This window comes from Lytechinus variegatus, chromosome 19 (assembly GCF_018143015.1).
Source record: "Lytechinus variegatus isolate NC3 chromosome 19, Lvar_3.0, whole genome shotgun sequence".
Classification (NCBI taxonomy): domain Eukaryota; kingdom Metazoa; phylum Echinodermata; class Echinoidea; order Temnopleuroida; family Toxopneustidae; genus Lytechinus; species Lytechinus variegatus.
This window is the reverse complement of record NC_054758.1, coordinates 21,270,514-21,285,859: the sequence shown is the minus strand read 5'-3', so window position 1 is coordinate 21,285,859 and position 15,346 is coordinate 21,270,514. Positions and strand designations below refer to the sequence as shown.

Here is a 15,346-nt window from a genome sequence, read left to right as displayed (position 1 = left end):
TACATTTTCTATCATAATATGTCACCGCTGAACAAAAAAGAGTAATCTGAAATGTTTGTGTTTAGAAGTAACTAGCACAAATATGAAATTTTATTGTCAAGATTTCATGTTAAATTTGTCTAAAATACGAAGAATTTGGTGAAAAAATGATACCTAAATATTTTTCAGCTCCTGATGACAAAGCAATGTGATGAAGGGGCATGACATACTCATTTGTTTCATATCAAATTCGTCATGATAGCACAAATATTTCATAAGATACAGTTAATTTAATGATGTTTGGCAAGTGTCAACTTTTCTTTGAATTTCCTGGGTGTATATAAACTACTGGCCTCAACTGTATCTTATGTGCCATCACATATCTACAAAGTTGTTTTCATTCTTGAATGAACTTGGCAGCTTGCTTGAGGCACATCTGACCAGTCATCTTGGAATAAACCCTTTCCTCTTCGGCATTACGGAGACAACAGAAGATTCCCAGCTTCCGGCATTGTAATACCTCAGCAAGATCTCAAACACTGCAATATTGTCAAAACCAAATGGGTAAATATTAAAGGAAAAGTCCACCCCAACTAAAAGTTGATTTGAATAAAAAGGGGAAAATTTCATCCAAATCAGATGTACAATAAGAAAGTTATGACTTTACAAATTTTCGCTTTATTTCATAAAACAGTTATGCCCCTCCTGGCACGTATGCAAATGAGGAGACTATGACGTCCTCCACTCACTATTTTTTTGTATTTTGTTACCGGTATATGAAACATTCTAATTTTCTCCCATTGTCAAGTGAAACAATGATTAATTCCTCCATGATCATGTGGAATTAGCATTATTTGATACTATATGGTTCAGTCAAGTTGGTCCTTTTTATCAAATCTGTAAAAAATAAAATATTGTATAATTCAAACAATAAAAAACAAAAGAAATAGTGACGGACATCATCGACCGTCTCATTTGCATGTCACTAAGTTATACATATCACTGTTTTGTGGAAAATAAGCGAAACTTTAACATGTCATAACTTTCCTATTTTATATCTGAATTTGATGAAATTTTTAGCATTATGCTCATTTGATTTTTCTCCATTTATTTGTATTAACATTTTTCTGGGGTGGACTTGACCTTCAATATATTCAATTCAATTCATTTTCAATCTATTTCATTTAAAATTAAAAACAATTACAAGGTAAAAATGTATATACAATAAAATGGAATGTGGAGACAGCTTGGAAGAACATTGAAGTCTTATGAAATACTGCCATCAATGATACAAATAATCAAAACCAAGTAGTATACAAAAACAAATGGGAAGAGAGCATACCTCAAATGAGTAACATTAGGGAAAGGCGGGGTAAGTTGTGACACTTTTTGCAGTTTGCATGTTCAAATTGGTATGACTAATAATCGTGTAGAAATAATTACTATGCCTTTGAATTTAATTCTTGGGAAAAGATTTTGAACAATATATAACTTTCTACCCCAACACTGAAAGTCATTGTCGCCTTTGAAAAAAGAACAATGTCAAATGGCTCAACTTGCCCCATCTGTGGGCTAACTTGTGCCACCTTTTAGGGTAAGTTGAGCCACAAAAACTATGTAAAAAATATCTGACTCATTCATTCTTGGCCTGGGGGTGGTGGCTCATCTTGCCCGCCTTCCCCTACTGTTATTATAATTGCTTCATTTTAACCCTATCTAGGCCGGGGGGGGCCTTGGAGGCCCCCCCCTCAACAAATTTAGCGATATTTTTGCTGCGCGAAATTTTTTGACCGCGCCGCTCGCTGACTTTTTACTTTCAAGTCTTGCGCAACTTTTGAGACCAATTTTGTGTCATCAATTATGCAACATTATGTAAGTGCATGTCAGACCAAAAATTGCTCAAAAACGTGAATTCGTGTACAAAGTCAATGCAAATTGTGTTTTCAACCAAAATTCATAAATGCATGATTATTTTTAGTTTTGCTGGTCTAAATGTAATTCTTTTATGTTTTTATGATCACAGAAGAAAATGATTTGATATCGCAATTTTTTTCATGTACACTTGCTAAGAACAGCACAAATAGTTTCTATACCAAAAATGAGTACATTTGGAGCTTTATTTAGGGAGTTAGAGGAAAAAGTATGATTTTGCATACTAATTACGCATAAATTAGCATAATCACGTAATAGCATTTCGCATGAAATAAATTACTATACGATCTTGTAGATTATGTCCCAGGCAACCCGCGTGCCAATTTTCGGCGCGATCGCGTGGTCGACGGCCGAGATCTTAGGGGGGGGCATGGGAGCCCCCCCCCCCGGCCATATGAACTCCCAAAATACCCCGGCCTAGATAGGGTTAAACATTCAAATATCAAGATTCAACTATCATCTATAGAACGATTCAAGAAAAATGATGATTAGAAGAAAAAAATAAATCAGCACCATTTACATTATCACCAATATCATGATGCAGGCCAAAAAATATTTTGCTTATTTTCGGGGGCTACTTTTGACAATCTACTCCCAAGAAATGCATCATTAGATAAGCTTTAACATTGCAGCTCCCAACATACCTATCAGAATTCAAAGACAGTGGATGAAAGTGATTGTCATTGGAGTACATATCACACAATTTTCTTTAAGAATGACAAACCTTGGTTTATGGCAAGAACTGTGCTAAATGTTCCTTTCTCAGCATGCTTCATGCATCTCATTATAGGGAGCTTGGCAGTATCATAGCCTCTTTCCTTTGCAAGGTCAAAGGTCGCATTCTGTACAAAAAATTAAAAATAAAGATGACATTAGGCACTGTACAAAAATCCAGAACGGCATCTTTAAAGCCAGAAATCAATGCCTTATCATTGAAAAGTCTTGCATTTCATCATAAACAAAACAAAATGAAAAGATACATTTGCACCCATAGCCATTGTAATTGGGATTCCATCCGAGAGTTGCGGCACAGACTTTTGGTGCCTTAGAACATCACAACGTTTTCAATCAAACAAGAGATATTTCATTTACATAGTTATATAATTCAATTATTCCTCTTTATTTTGATACCTAACATGAGACAAACACTTCACTCATTAATGAGCGAGACGAGTTTTGAATTTTAATGTCAAAACTTGGTTGCACAGTAAAATGGGACAAGATACTACAACTGTGCTTATTTGACATTTGGCCCATAAGCATTTCTTTTGTATTCTTTGTTGATTCTCTCGTTGATCCCTGAAATGAGAGTGGATTCACAAAGTTTCTGTGCAAATCGTTTCTGATATGCCTCTATTATTGTTTGCAGTCTGCCATTCGTGAACGATTTGCTTAGCTGCCTGTTCCAAATTCAAGAGGAGAATCCAATCTTGTCATGAGTATCAAATTTATTGTAAAGAACGTATTTAATAATTGTGAAATCTATCTCTGAACACGGGTTTCTTTTTTTATGGGACGCACTGTATAACATCAAGTAGAGGAATAAGCAGAGACATTTCAGAGATACATGTATTTCCATTGGAAATAGTAAGCAAAAATCAAGCTCAGAAATATCATCCACCCTTTCAGTTTCAGTAATAAAAAAAAATGTGGGTACAACTGAATATTCCCTAAAGTCAAAGCAAATTTTAGATCACATTAACATGTGAAACCTATTCAAAGTTGATTTCTCCAATTCAAACAGATTGCCTGTAGAACTGTATTGTCAAATCTGACAATCAATCTGGTCGTGAAAAGAATAACAGTAATAAAAAGAAAAATAATCAATCATTTAATTGAGGGTGAATTTAAATTCACCCTCCCCCCCAAATAAAAAAAAAGAAAGGGGGAAAAAACACACACACACTTACAGGTATCACTGATTCATCCACCAGTCCACCGATTATATACACCTTGCTCGCCTCTATTTCAGTCAAAACTATTTATAAAACCAATTAATGAAGAAATTGGGGGTTATTTACCTGTGAAACCTACTAATTTGGTATTTCACATACTCTTCTTAGCTTAAATAAAATGGTATCAAATTCACTTCAATTTAATGTAATATATCAAACCAAAAGGAGAATGTTAAGAATCAACAAGACCTGAAGGTCACTGTGATTACTATGATAAAATTGAACTCAAAAGAGGTTTCATGGTATAAAACCATTCTGCCGTGCCGTTCTTTGGTATAAGGAAGCAAGTTACAAAAGTATCAGTTGTTGTAAATGAGCAATGTGTGTTCATCATTTACATCGGCGTCAATGCAATTGTACAGCATATTTTCTTCGATACCTTTCCATAGAACGATGATTTCTTCCCCAAATTTTACATGCAACATACAAGGGTGTTTGAGAAATAACAATAACTCAAATTTGACTGATGTGTTACGTGCTTCCTTTTGCCATAGTTGGGCATCATGGACTGTACAGACTCCTTATATTATCGTGCTTGTATTATCTTACTCCTACATTTTTTTTTACTTTCTCAAATTTGGTTCATGAAAAGTTCATCTAACCATATAGATTAAAGGTAAATGCTAGTTTTGGTAACGATATCAAAATGAGTTCGTACAGAATCCAATGATATGACCACCAAATTGTCTGTTTGTATAAATAAAACGCATGTGCCAAAGAATTCTGGAAGAAATTGTGTAATTGCTGAGAAATCAGCAAATAAGCACAGGAATCGGGTAGGGCGTCGGGCCCGACGCCCTAAGCAATAATTATACATTGTCCCACGTGCGCTTATCTGTGTTGGGGATCTTCGGTGTGAACATTTTCAGCGTAGATTTCAGGATTTCACAAAGTTCAGTTAATGTAACTGTACCAGATCTAGATCCTCGATGATATACTGACAATTAAGCTTTGTTTTACAGACTTTCTCATGAAATCAGTGTTTACTGCAACTACTGGAATTTCTCTTTAAACACTGTCGGACAAAGTAAATATAAGATGACATGAGATGAGCAGTAAGCCTAGACATGCTATGATCATGATTCAATGAATAACAAATTTCATCTCTTACCATTTGGAGAATCCGGGGTCAAATATATGACGTCTTCCTGGGAGAATATTGCACTGTAATGCTGACTTGTCTTGTTTATCTTTTGAAAAAAAACAGCAGGGAGCAACAGTGAGTTCTATTACATGTAGGTCATTTACACAGCACAATGATATTAATATGGAACATTTATATAGTTCTTAATACAAATGTTTCTTAATACAAATGTTTCTTAATACAAATGTTTCTATTAAAGAGAGCTGTATACTATTACCCCAGCTTAAGCACGGCTACCCTGATCGCATGCTCAAGCATCCTTCCTACCGGGTATCCATTTACTACACCTAGGTGAAGAGTGGCAAATAAATGCCTCACCAAAGGACGCGGGTGCTGCAGTGAGATTTGAACCCTGGACGTTGTGGTTCAAAGTACGGAGACTTATCCACTGAGCCACAACATCTCTACTGAATAATACTGAAATATTGGGACATATAAACTTCAAAGAATCGTGGAAATGTTGAAGTGGTTCTGACTACGGCTTTGTAATCATAGGGTCGTGTGTTCTAATCCCACCACCTAGCCTAGCGTCCTTTGGTGAGGCTTCAATCCACACTTTGCCATTCTCCACCCAGGTGTAAATGGGTACCAGGCAGGGTGCTCTGCAATGGAGTCTTGGAACTCTTGTTGGAATGTTCCCCAGAGAGTGGAGCAAGCAAGTGCATACATTGTGCACAGGCATGCCAGGATCCGATGCCTGGGTAATTATATAGCTGGAAGTTGCTTACAGGCATCGTACAGATGTATTAAGCACTAAATGAAAGCAGAATATTCTTTAATAGATGATATTGTGTCCATTATACATCCCCTAATCGGCCTAGTCGGCAGGCACAGACCCTGATTGAAACTTTGATCAACATGTGTGTCTCCACGCAAAGACAAGCACATACAAAACTTGCGTTTCAATTCCTGAGTGAGAGGGCCTTTAGCACACAAGGCATGAGAAGGCTGAAAATTCAGACCCTTAAAGGGTTTGCACAGCAGACGACATGTATGATTGACCTATCAAACATTGAGGTGTGGATAATGAAAGCATAACTGTGGCCTTCTACAAAGCACATTATACCTCTCCTAATGGCATGCCTTACCAATAAAAAATGTAGCAAAGACCTGGGCCCCATCTTACAAAGAGTTACTATTGATCCAATAAATCGTAGCTCTATGGAAATCCATCGGTGTCATAATTTTTTTCTACAGGAAATTTGCAAAATGTCCTTTGCAGACAAAGGAGAACACATCAAGCTGTCAAGAAATAAATGAATTCATGGATATACATTCATAGCGAGAATTTTTTTGAACAAACATGCATCTTATACTTTGATTTGCTTGCTTTCCATAGTTGCGACTGATCGGATCAATCACACCTCTTTGTAAGACAGGCCCCCGGGACCCGTTATGCACAGTTACGATTGATCCAATTTATCGAAACTATGGAAAGCCAGCAATAACCACAATATCTAACATGCATGTTTTTCCAAAAAATTCTAGATAAGATGTATATTCATACATTCATCGTTTTCTTAAAAATTTGGTGTGTTCGCCTTTGTTTACAATTTAAGACTTTTTGAAATTTCCTGCAGAAAAAAAAATGACACTGATGGAATTCCACAGTTATGATTGATTGGATCAATCATAACTCTTATAAGATGTGGCCTTGATGGCTGCAATTATGAAGGATGTGCAATATGCCAATTTCTGGACCAATATCTGACTTCTTTTTTTTTTGGGGGGGGGGTGTTGTAGATGATGGATATGAAAGAAGAACAATATACAAATAGCGAAAAGGCATGATTGCGATGGTGCGAGATTTCACATGAGGTGAAAGAGAGATGCTCTATTCAACGAGGCGTTAGCCGAGTTGAATAGAGCGTTTCTTTCTTTCACCGAATGCGAAATCTTGCACCATTGCACGAATAAGAATATTCGCTATTTGTGTTGTACAACGCCTCGGAATCTAGCGAAAAATATGAAAAAAAGAAGAGTTTTTCCCTCCAGTAATCTATGAATAGGGAGCAAAATACTGAAAGCGAAAAGCAAAATCCCACAAACCGGGCCCACAAGCGATAAGCGCACATGATCTTGGACAACATTGCGCATTTAGCCAGCGGGCTATACGCGCATTGTAGTATCTTTTCCTTATTCAATGAAATCGCATTGTGACGTCACCCCCTAAAGCCATGCAATGGTACATTTTGGACGGTACATTTTGGATGGTACGTCTTGTGTGCAACGGTACGAATGTGTGACATTCAGCCTCGCATTTGATCGCGTACAACAAGCTAAGTAGGCGGTGTACAACAATCAAGATCATACTGTTGTAGATTCTTAACAAAGCTATACTTCAATTGCATAGTGTGATCTACTGGCAGACTCACTAGTACAGAAGCAAATGAAAGCATCAACTCAACTTACCACATAGAGTTCAAATCCATCGTTCTTTTGAAGGGATGTTTTATAAATGTCGCCCTCTGTGTCCAGACTGGTTAGCCAAATCTGCATGGGATGATCGGCTCTTCGGTTAAATCCATAGATCTGTCTAATCTGGCAAACAAGGCTCCTCATCTCCTGATCAATTATGGAAAAAAATTACAGAAAAAAAAATACAAAATAAAGATTAATTCAAATGGAAAAATTTGAAGGAAATCATATATCAAGCAATTCAATGTGCAACCGATTGGCATGCAGTCAAATAAAATGATAGATGGTAAAATAGAAAAGTAAAACCTATATTGATTTCAATATCTGTTCATTTGTAGTCATTAATAGACAGGTGCAGATTAAGAATTGATGAGAAAGCAAGGGGGCCAAAAAACTTTTTCCTTAAAAATATTGTGGATGATTGATTGTATCAAATCAGTCTCGCTAACCTTTTGTTACTAGGGCAAGGAGGAGCAAAGACACCATTCTTTGACCTGACAATCTGCCCTTTTACACGGTAAAATATTGTAATTTGAATGACGATTCCAGTGAAAAAAAAGGCTAATGACAAATTTTTAGCACGTGTGAAACCAAACTAGAATCACAAATGCGAATCACAATCATGAATTCAATTCTACTCCGGAGGTGAATTCCAGTTAAGTTTCACTCAAATTACGGTAAAAATGTTTGTAAGGTAAATGATTCTACAGACAAATTGCTATCATCATTACGATGATTCCAAATTCACGTGTCAAAAGACCCTTAAGGCAGTTACATGTAGGACTAAGCAAACTGTATTCATAATGTACCCTTCCATTCATAAGATGACCCATACTGAGATCAATGAAACACAAGGGGCCTGTTGCATAAAACTTTTTTACCTGAGAAAACTCAGTTTTTGCCCTGTGTTAAAGTCAATGGCAGAAATCAGACTAACCTTAGTTTCCCGTTTTTACCAGAGTTTTCTCAGGTAAAAAGTTTTATGCAACAGGCCCAAGGTAGTCCTTGATGGTTATATTGGATATTTTCAACCTTTGATGTCTTGAAGCAGTAACTTCTTAAAAATCATTTTATCATTGTGTATGACCAATCATAAAAAACAGACTTACGTCAATTCATTGACCTTTATTTTGTAGGGCCCAGGTGGCATTTTATGGACCTATTACACAAACATGACTTACCTTTTCATTCATTAGATGACCAAGACTGAGATCTATGCACACACGTGGTACAAGGCCTTGCCGGTCGTTATTTGCTGCTACCAACCTCTGATGTTGTAAAGCAGTCCTTTCCTTCTTAGTCATCTTGGAGCTCTTCTCTGCTTGGCAAACAGAGGAGGAGCTCTCCATCTCATCATCATCTGATCTTCATCTTAAATCTTGGTCCTGTTCCATAAAAAATGAATTAGAAATACATAATGCTACTGGATCTGGATGTGTACGATGCAGGGCCATCCTGGGCGTAGACGCATCGGGTGAGAGAGGGCGGAGTGAGGATTAGAAGGTTCTGTCAATGGCCTTCTTGAATGAGCTTGTCGATGTTGAGTTGATGACAGCGTCACTCGGGTGATTCCACTGAATCCACTCAATGATAGTGGATGGGAAGAACGAGTTCCTGTATTGTTCAGTTCGTGCTGTGATTGGATTATAGCACTTGTTATTATTTGTCACTTGCCTATCTATCATATTTGTAGAGTCACAGTAAAACGCTTAGAACCATACTGTGCACATCTTATTTCTTGATGAATACTATTGATGTTGAACATCACTAGTACAATCTTCCTTTGGATAACCTTTAATGTTCGTTAATTGTGAATATTTTCAGCCAAGTTCATGATCATCATGGTATATTTGTAGAATATTATAGTAACTATGCCATCCGATGGCAACTTCCATGGAATCAGTGATTTCATTGGCAGTTGAGCATTGTTACCGCTGGATGGCAGAGTTTCTACATACCACATCACAGCATTGACCAGATCATGCACCCGGGATAAACACTACCATCTATCCATCAGTCAGATTAAGTGTTAGCGCGTGCTCGTTTTTAGAATGAAGACGCACGCAACTAACATACATTTGATGTTCGAAGCCAGAAGAGGTCCATTTGGACTTTTGGTAAGTAAATTATCATTATTTACCGATTTCTAATAAAATTATTGATAGCTATAATTTAACTCAGCATTTGCTCAGCTAAAATAAATTATTTCATCAACAAGTAGGCCTAAGCAATTATTTTGGGGTCTAGAGTCTAGAGCATGATTCAAATCGCCGAAATTGATCACGGCGCACAACTCTATACGTCCGATATTTGGAAACTGCCGTCAGATTTTTGGCAAAAAAATAGGCGTCTGATAGCAAGTAAATCATTTTCGTTTACCATTTTTTTCAATTCTATTTTTTATGACATTAATATTCATCATTTGTACTACGGAAATAAACATGATTATTATTTGATTCAATGATTGTAATACAATTTTTCTTTTTGTTTTGGTCCAATATTTGGGTAGACCAAAAGCTTCGGTCTCTGTTATGTTGGTTGTTCAGCTGAACTTCGTTGGCTTCACTCACCAAATACATAGACCGAAGTTAAACCGTCGTTTGTACGGGGGCTCAATGGCCACGGCTAATTTCTTGTTTTTCTCCTCAATACCGTGATATTTTACACAAACAGTGCATTCATATGCACCTTTAGGTGATAATGTTTAAGTGACGACAGTTTCTTACCCTAAATTCCCGCTTTGAAACTGGCATTCAGAGGATTGTCTCTAAAAGTTGACACTTGCGACTCGGAGAGTGGGCAGCCATGTTGGTAATGAATTATTCATGAAAAGTGGCCGGCGAAAGTTAGACTCCGCCCCATGACCTTTACGTCACACATATACAGTGCCCGGGCGAGCAAACGTTGAAAAGGAAAAGAAAATTAATATTCATAAGCCTGACGTAAAAGAGATGATCTGATTGGCCAACGGTTTCGATAAGCAGTTGACCCGGAAGTTCATCCCACCTCATATGGTTGTGTACATTATCGACTTCGGAGGAACGAGTGAATTGGGAGCTACACGACAGCCGAGGAAAGTCACTGATTTTGTTCCTTTTCAATTGAATTTTCACCACTTAAATGCCAATCAAAGCCTAGAGGAAATAACAAGCTGCATTTTGGTAAGCTTCTTTTTATATATTGCATTATATTTACGAAAATATTCGATGAGCCCCGCCGGGGGGATTTTGCGTTGTACCTCCCCTAATGGCGGGGACACGCTAGCGAGCCGTCTGTCGACGAGGAGAAATAAAAAAATTAAAAAATGTTAAAAAACTCCTCGAAACAGACGGCTGCCAGCTGTCTAATATTTGGGCACTGTCTTATACTAGTAGTAGTAGGCGCATAGGCCTGGCCTAGGTCTTTTAATTCTTGATAACCCTTCTAGTTCTACTGACTACTTCTCCATTATTTTTTTCCAATTTGAGTGGAGGGGACATATGGAAGTCTTGCCCAACCAATGTACAAAGACTGAAGCTATTTTGGTCTGGTTTCAGACTAGAACTTAGAAGTGCACGAGACGAGTGAACAAAAATGGGAAGACGGACTTTCAGATTCTGATAAATTTGTACATCCCCACACACCCATTTCTGTGTAGGTCAACTCAAAGCACCAAATCAAAAAAAGGTAAATAAATGTCACAGTATTAGTTCTTGAGATGAATTTTCAGTTTGAAATATAAAAAATTTTACTTCTAAATTCCATATCTTTGTATTATGTAAAATCCTATCTTGGAGTGTTAAAAAGGGCTAAATTCTTACCTGGTATTTGTGAGCAGTGCAGTCCCCACTCGCTTTCTTGCACTGTGAAGTGTGAAGAAATGGTATCTTGGAGGAAAAAAAAAACAAATGAAAAGATATTCAGAAAGCTGGAATGAATGGCAAAATTATGAAGTTTACGTTTACCAAATGAAAGAGGACACTGAATGTCGATCATGGCCTGGAAGACATTTGATTGGATATGAATGAATGTAGTTGTGATGTTGATGCCGATGATGATGTTGATGATGCCGATGATGATGTTGATGATGGCAGGCGCGTACGCAGGATTTTTGAAAGGGGGGGGGGGTTTCGAACTGATTTTTTTTGAATCTCCCGCCCAGTCTCTAAAAAGTGATGAGCGGGGGGGGGGGGGAGGTGATGATTTTTTTTTCAGCGCTGCAAATAAGACAATAACATTTAAGTGGGGATGGGTATGTAACAGTGCGGTCATGACCCGCGAGCGAGCAGAAATGTTCTCGTTTTTGCGTTGAAAACATAACCTTTTTGTCAATAGTTTGTTGGAATCATAGTCGATGCTACATGTCCTTCGGATCGTAGCACTCATGAAATGGCCAACCGCGTAGCCAGGATTTCATTTTGGAGGGGGCGGTAAATGCACGCGAAGCGCGCTCCCTAGGGGGTGGGTGCAGGGATGGGGAGTTTCCCCCTCCCGCGCGAAGCGCGAAGCTTTTAGTGTTTCATAAATTAAAATGAAAAGGAGCCGTTTCTCTTGTCTCTAGTACCTCCAATTCGGTTGACTATATTGCGATTTTGAACCTTGTTTTCAAAAGTGATTGTAAACGCACAAAAGAGGTATACAATCCGGAAATTAAAATGATAATAACTCTGCGCGAAGCGCGGAAGCTAAAGTGATTTATCAATTTTTCTTGCCATAAAAAGGGTCCCGAGAAAAGGGTATTCTCAAAGATGTATTGAAACTTTCTTTGGAAAGATCAGATTTGATTACAAACAATTTAGCATCAGTGCATATTTTTAACTCGCAAAACAGAGGAGAAGATTGGTAGAGGAAGATATTCCTCCCCGCGATGAGCAATGAAACTCTGAAATTTCAAAGGGCGGACGTTTCATCAAAATTAATGTAGATATCTCTAATACCCAATCGTCTCTAATTCAATTGATTTTCTAAGATTATTGAACTTCATTACAAGGAAAATAGTGCGCATAAAGTTGAAACTTCTGTGATTTATTGAAATTATCTATCTATATAATAAAGGATGATTAATTTTTTTGACTTATCCTTAAGCGCTTCATTTTGAATATAAAGAAACTTAAGTGTCATTCAAAATTTCAAACTGAGGGCGCAAAACAGGACAGGAGATGAATGTATACAGGGAAATGACATGAAGTTTAATACAATTTGATAAAAAAAATATTGTACTTTTTTATTTAATACGACACGAATTCCATACCTTCCTCTTTTTAAATTAGGAACCTGTTTGCCCCCAAATTATGGTTGTTTATAGTAATGAGCTGAAAAGCGGGAGAAGCTGACTTTATGGAGGTGACGGCAGAAACTGATATAAAGATTTTACCCGCTGGAGCCAACCAGACCAGAAGTTGCGCGATCAATTGAAAAAAAAGATAACTTCATACATTTACTTCGGCCTAACCTTACTCAAATTCATGCCCTAATGTATAAAATTTTAACTTTAACTGGCAAGAAGCACATAGCTGAGGTGGAAAAACAGGATTAGAGAAAAGGTGGGGGAACAATGGAGAACTTCAATATTGTCATTTAACCGCGCGCAGCGCGGAAGCAAAATTCATATATGAATTTAAAGCAAGAAGAGTGAAGGAGTTTCTCTTTTGAGAAAAAAATAAAGAATAAATAGAAAAAACACAAAGCTACCTTTCTTCCCTTTTCCTTTTCTCCTCTCCTTTTTTCCCTTCTTTTTTTTCTTTTTGGGGACGTTTTTTTTTTGGGGGGCGACCGCCCCCCCTGGCTACGCGCCTGGATATGGCCTTGATCAGAACACTAGAAACTTGAGAAATGTCATGAATAATTACGAGCGAGCGGAGCAAGCGAGCCGAAATGTTTGCGTTTTTCCGTCAAAACATACAATTCTTCTCAATAGCTTGTTGGTAATGATTACATATTAGTTGATGATACATGTCCTTCTGCTCGTAAGTCTCATGATATGGCCTTGATCAAGAGACTAGAAACTTAAGAAATTTCATAAATGATTACGAGCGAGCGGAGCGAGCTAACCGACATTTTAGCGTTTTCCGTCATTTTGGTTTTCATATTGGTAAAACATATTTTGTAAGAAAACGTATGTCTTTGTCTTGGTTCACTTGTATTCATAAGTATACATCATGATAATCATGTATGGCCTTGTTAATGGCGATACCGTGATCATGTCGGCGACATGCGGAAATAAAAGATATAATAAAATGGAGCGAGCGAAGCGAGCGGAAATTTTTCTGTGTTTTTCGTCGGAAACATGAGATTCTGTTCATTATTGCTGTCATATACATTATTGGGTAGGGGAACTGTCCGTAACCAGACCAAGGAGTTATCAGGCGCTTGCCCGATAACTCCTTGACCAGACCGACCTCTGGGGAGACAAGCAAAAAGAAAAAAAAAAAAAAGGAAACGAAAAAGGGGGGAGTTTGAACCCCCGAACCCCCCCCCTTGCGTACGCGCCTGGATGATGGTGATGATGATGATGGTGGTGGTGATGCTCGTTTACGGGCGGACGTATCCCGGGAATGGGGGATACATTCCCCCACTTTACGGAGAGGGGAGAATGGAATATGTGCAATACCACCCCCCATACACACACACTTTTCAAGATAAAATAAAATAGTTGTTTTGATCATCGAATGGTAATACTACTGTTAATGTGTGGATTCATCTCAGTCAAAGATAGTGCTATAATCCTTAAACTGGCCTAGTTGTGCACAACCGTTTCTTGCAAGATTTGGCCGTGACACTATTAAACCTTATGTAACTTTAGCTTATTGTAAAAGCTATATCCACTGCATCACGGGAGTTTAGTTCATTTATGCGTATGATTCCAATGACTTTCAAATATGATTATAACTGTTATTGTAAACGAATTAAAACATCCTTTAAATATACTTTCCTGAATATGGGAGGGGGGTCATCTGGTATCTTTGTGGAAGCAGGGATTTTGTACGAAAAATATTTGGCCTACCGTATTCTTCAAAACTATAGGCCTACGGTACGTGAGTTTCTGATGACATTGATCTAACCAATTTCTTTGATGAAACATTCATTTTACCGTTTTATCCATTTATAGAGGACTTTAAATCACAGTAATTAACACAACAATCATGTCATAATTTTTTTGCTCGAATTTGGCCGTTGCATCATCTCCAAATAACGTTCCTTGAAGATTATTCAAAATCTTTCACATTCATCATTGTGATATTTTCACGATTTTAGAAGTTTATATTGTGACCTTTGATGGCCTATGATCATTTTATATAGCACCCTGGGCGGTATTCTGAGGTCATTTTATCTTTAAAATATTTTATTTTATCTCTTAAAATGAAATTGGTATTCTGAGATGACATTTTATCTCCGAGATAAAATTTTAAATTTTATCTTGCGTAAAAATTTTATCTTGCATAACTAGATGATACGCAACAGAACAATGCCTGCGTAGACATACCCATCGCGTATCTGGGTATTGCAACGCGGATGATGTGCTTGCGCCCAAGTTATTTTGATGAAAAAAATAAAATAAACTTAAAAGAGGGTAGGGGCTATTTTATCTCCGCGACGTTGATTTCACCAATATTTCTAGGTGAATTAACCCCAAATGTTGATATGAAAATGAAGAAAAATTATATATTTATTGAGAATAACACCTTAACGTTATTCCTGTACAATCAGAAAGTATTTCATAGGATATGTCTTGACTAATATTGTCTTTGAAATGATGCTCGAAAAGATGCGATAGAGACTTCGAAAAAAGATGAGAGTATTGTCCTGTTTGTTAAAAAGAAATCTCTGTAAAGACGCGCAAGCGTATAGTGCAAGCGTATTTGAAGTCAATAAATTGACGCAATCTGTCCCCTTTGCCACACCTCCTGGCGGAATGGATTTCAATTGGTTGAGTGACACG

The 15,346-nt window shown here is 37.4% G+C and overlaps 1 protein-coding gene across 1 annotated transcript; it reads right to left on the bottom strand.

The window, feature by feature from the left end:
• Positions 1–274: 274 nt before the first annotated feature.
• On the bottom strand, positions 275–11,330 carry LOC121405905 (tRNA methyltransferase 10 homolog B-like). The gene is made up of 7 exons (XM_041596898.1): positions 11,229–11,330; positions 8,610–8,813; positions 7,423–7,575; positions 4,978–5,056; positions 3,822–3,889; positions 2,636–2,753; positions 275–518 (listed from the first exon to the last, which is right to left on the bottom strand). Exons 2-7 carry the CDS (start codon positions 8,775–8,777, stop codon positions 424–426), a joined length of 681 nt encoding a protein of 226 aa, XP_041452832.1. The 5' UTR covers positions 8,778–8,813; positions 11,229–11,330; the 3' UTR covers positions 275–423.
• Positions 11,331–15,346: the final 4,016 nt, after the last annotated feature.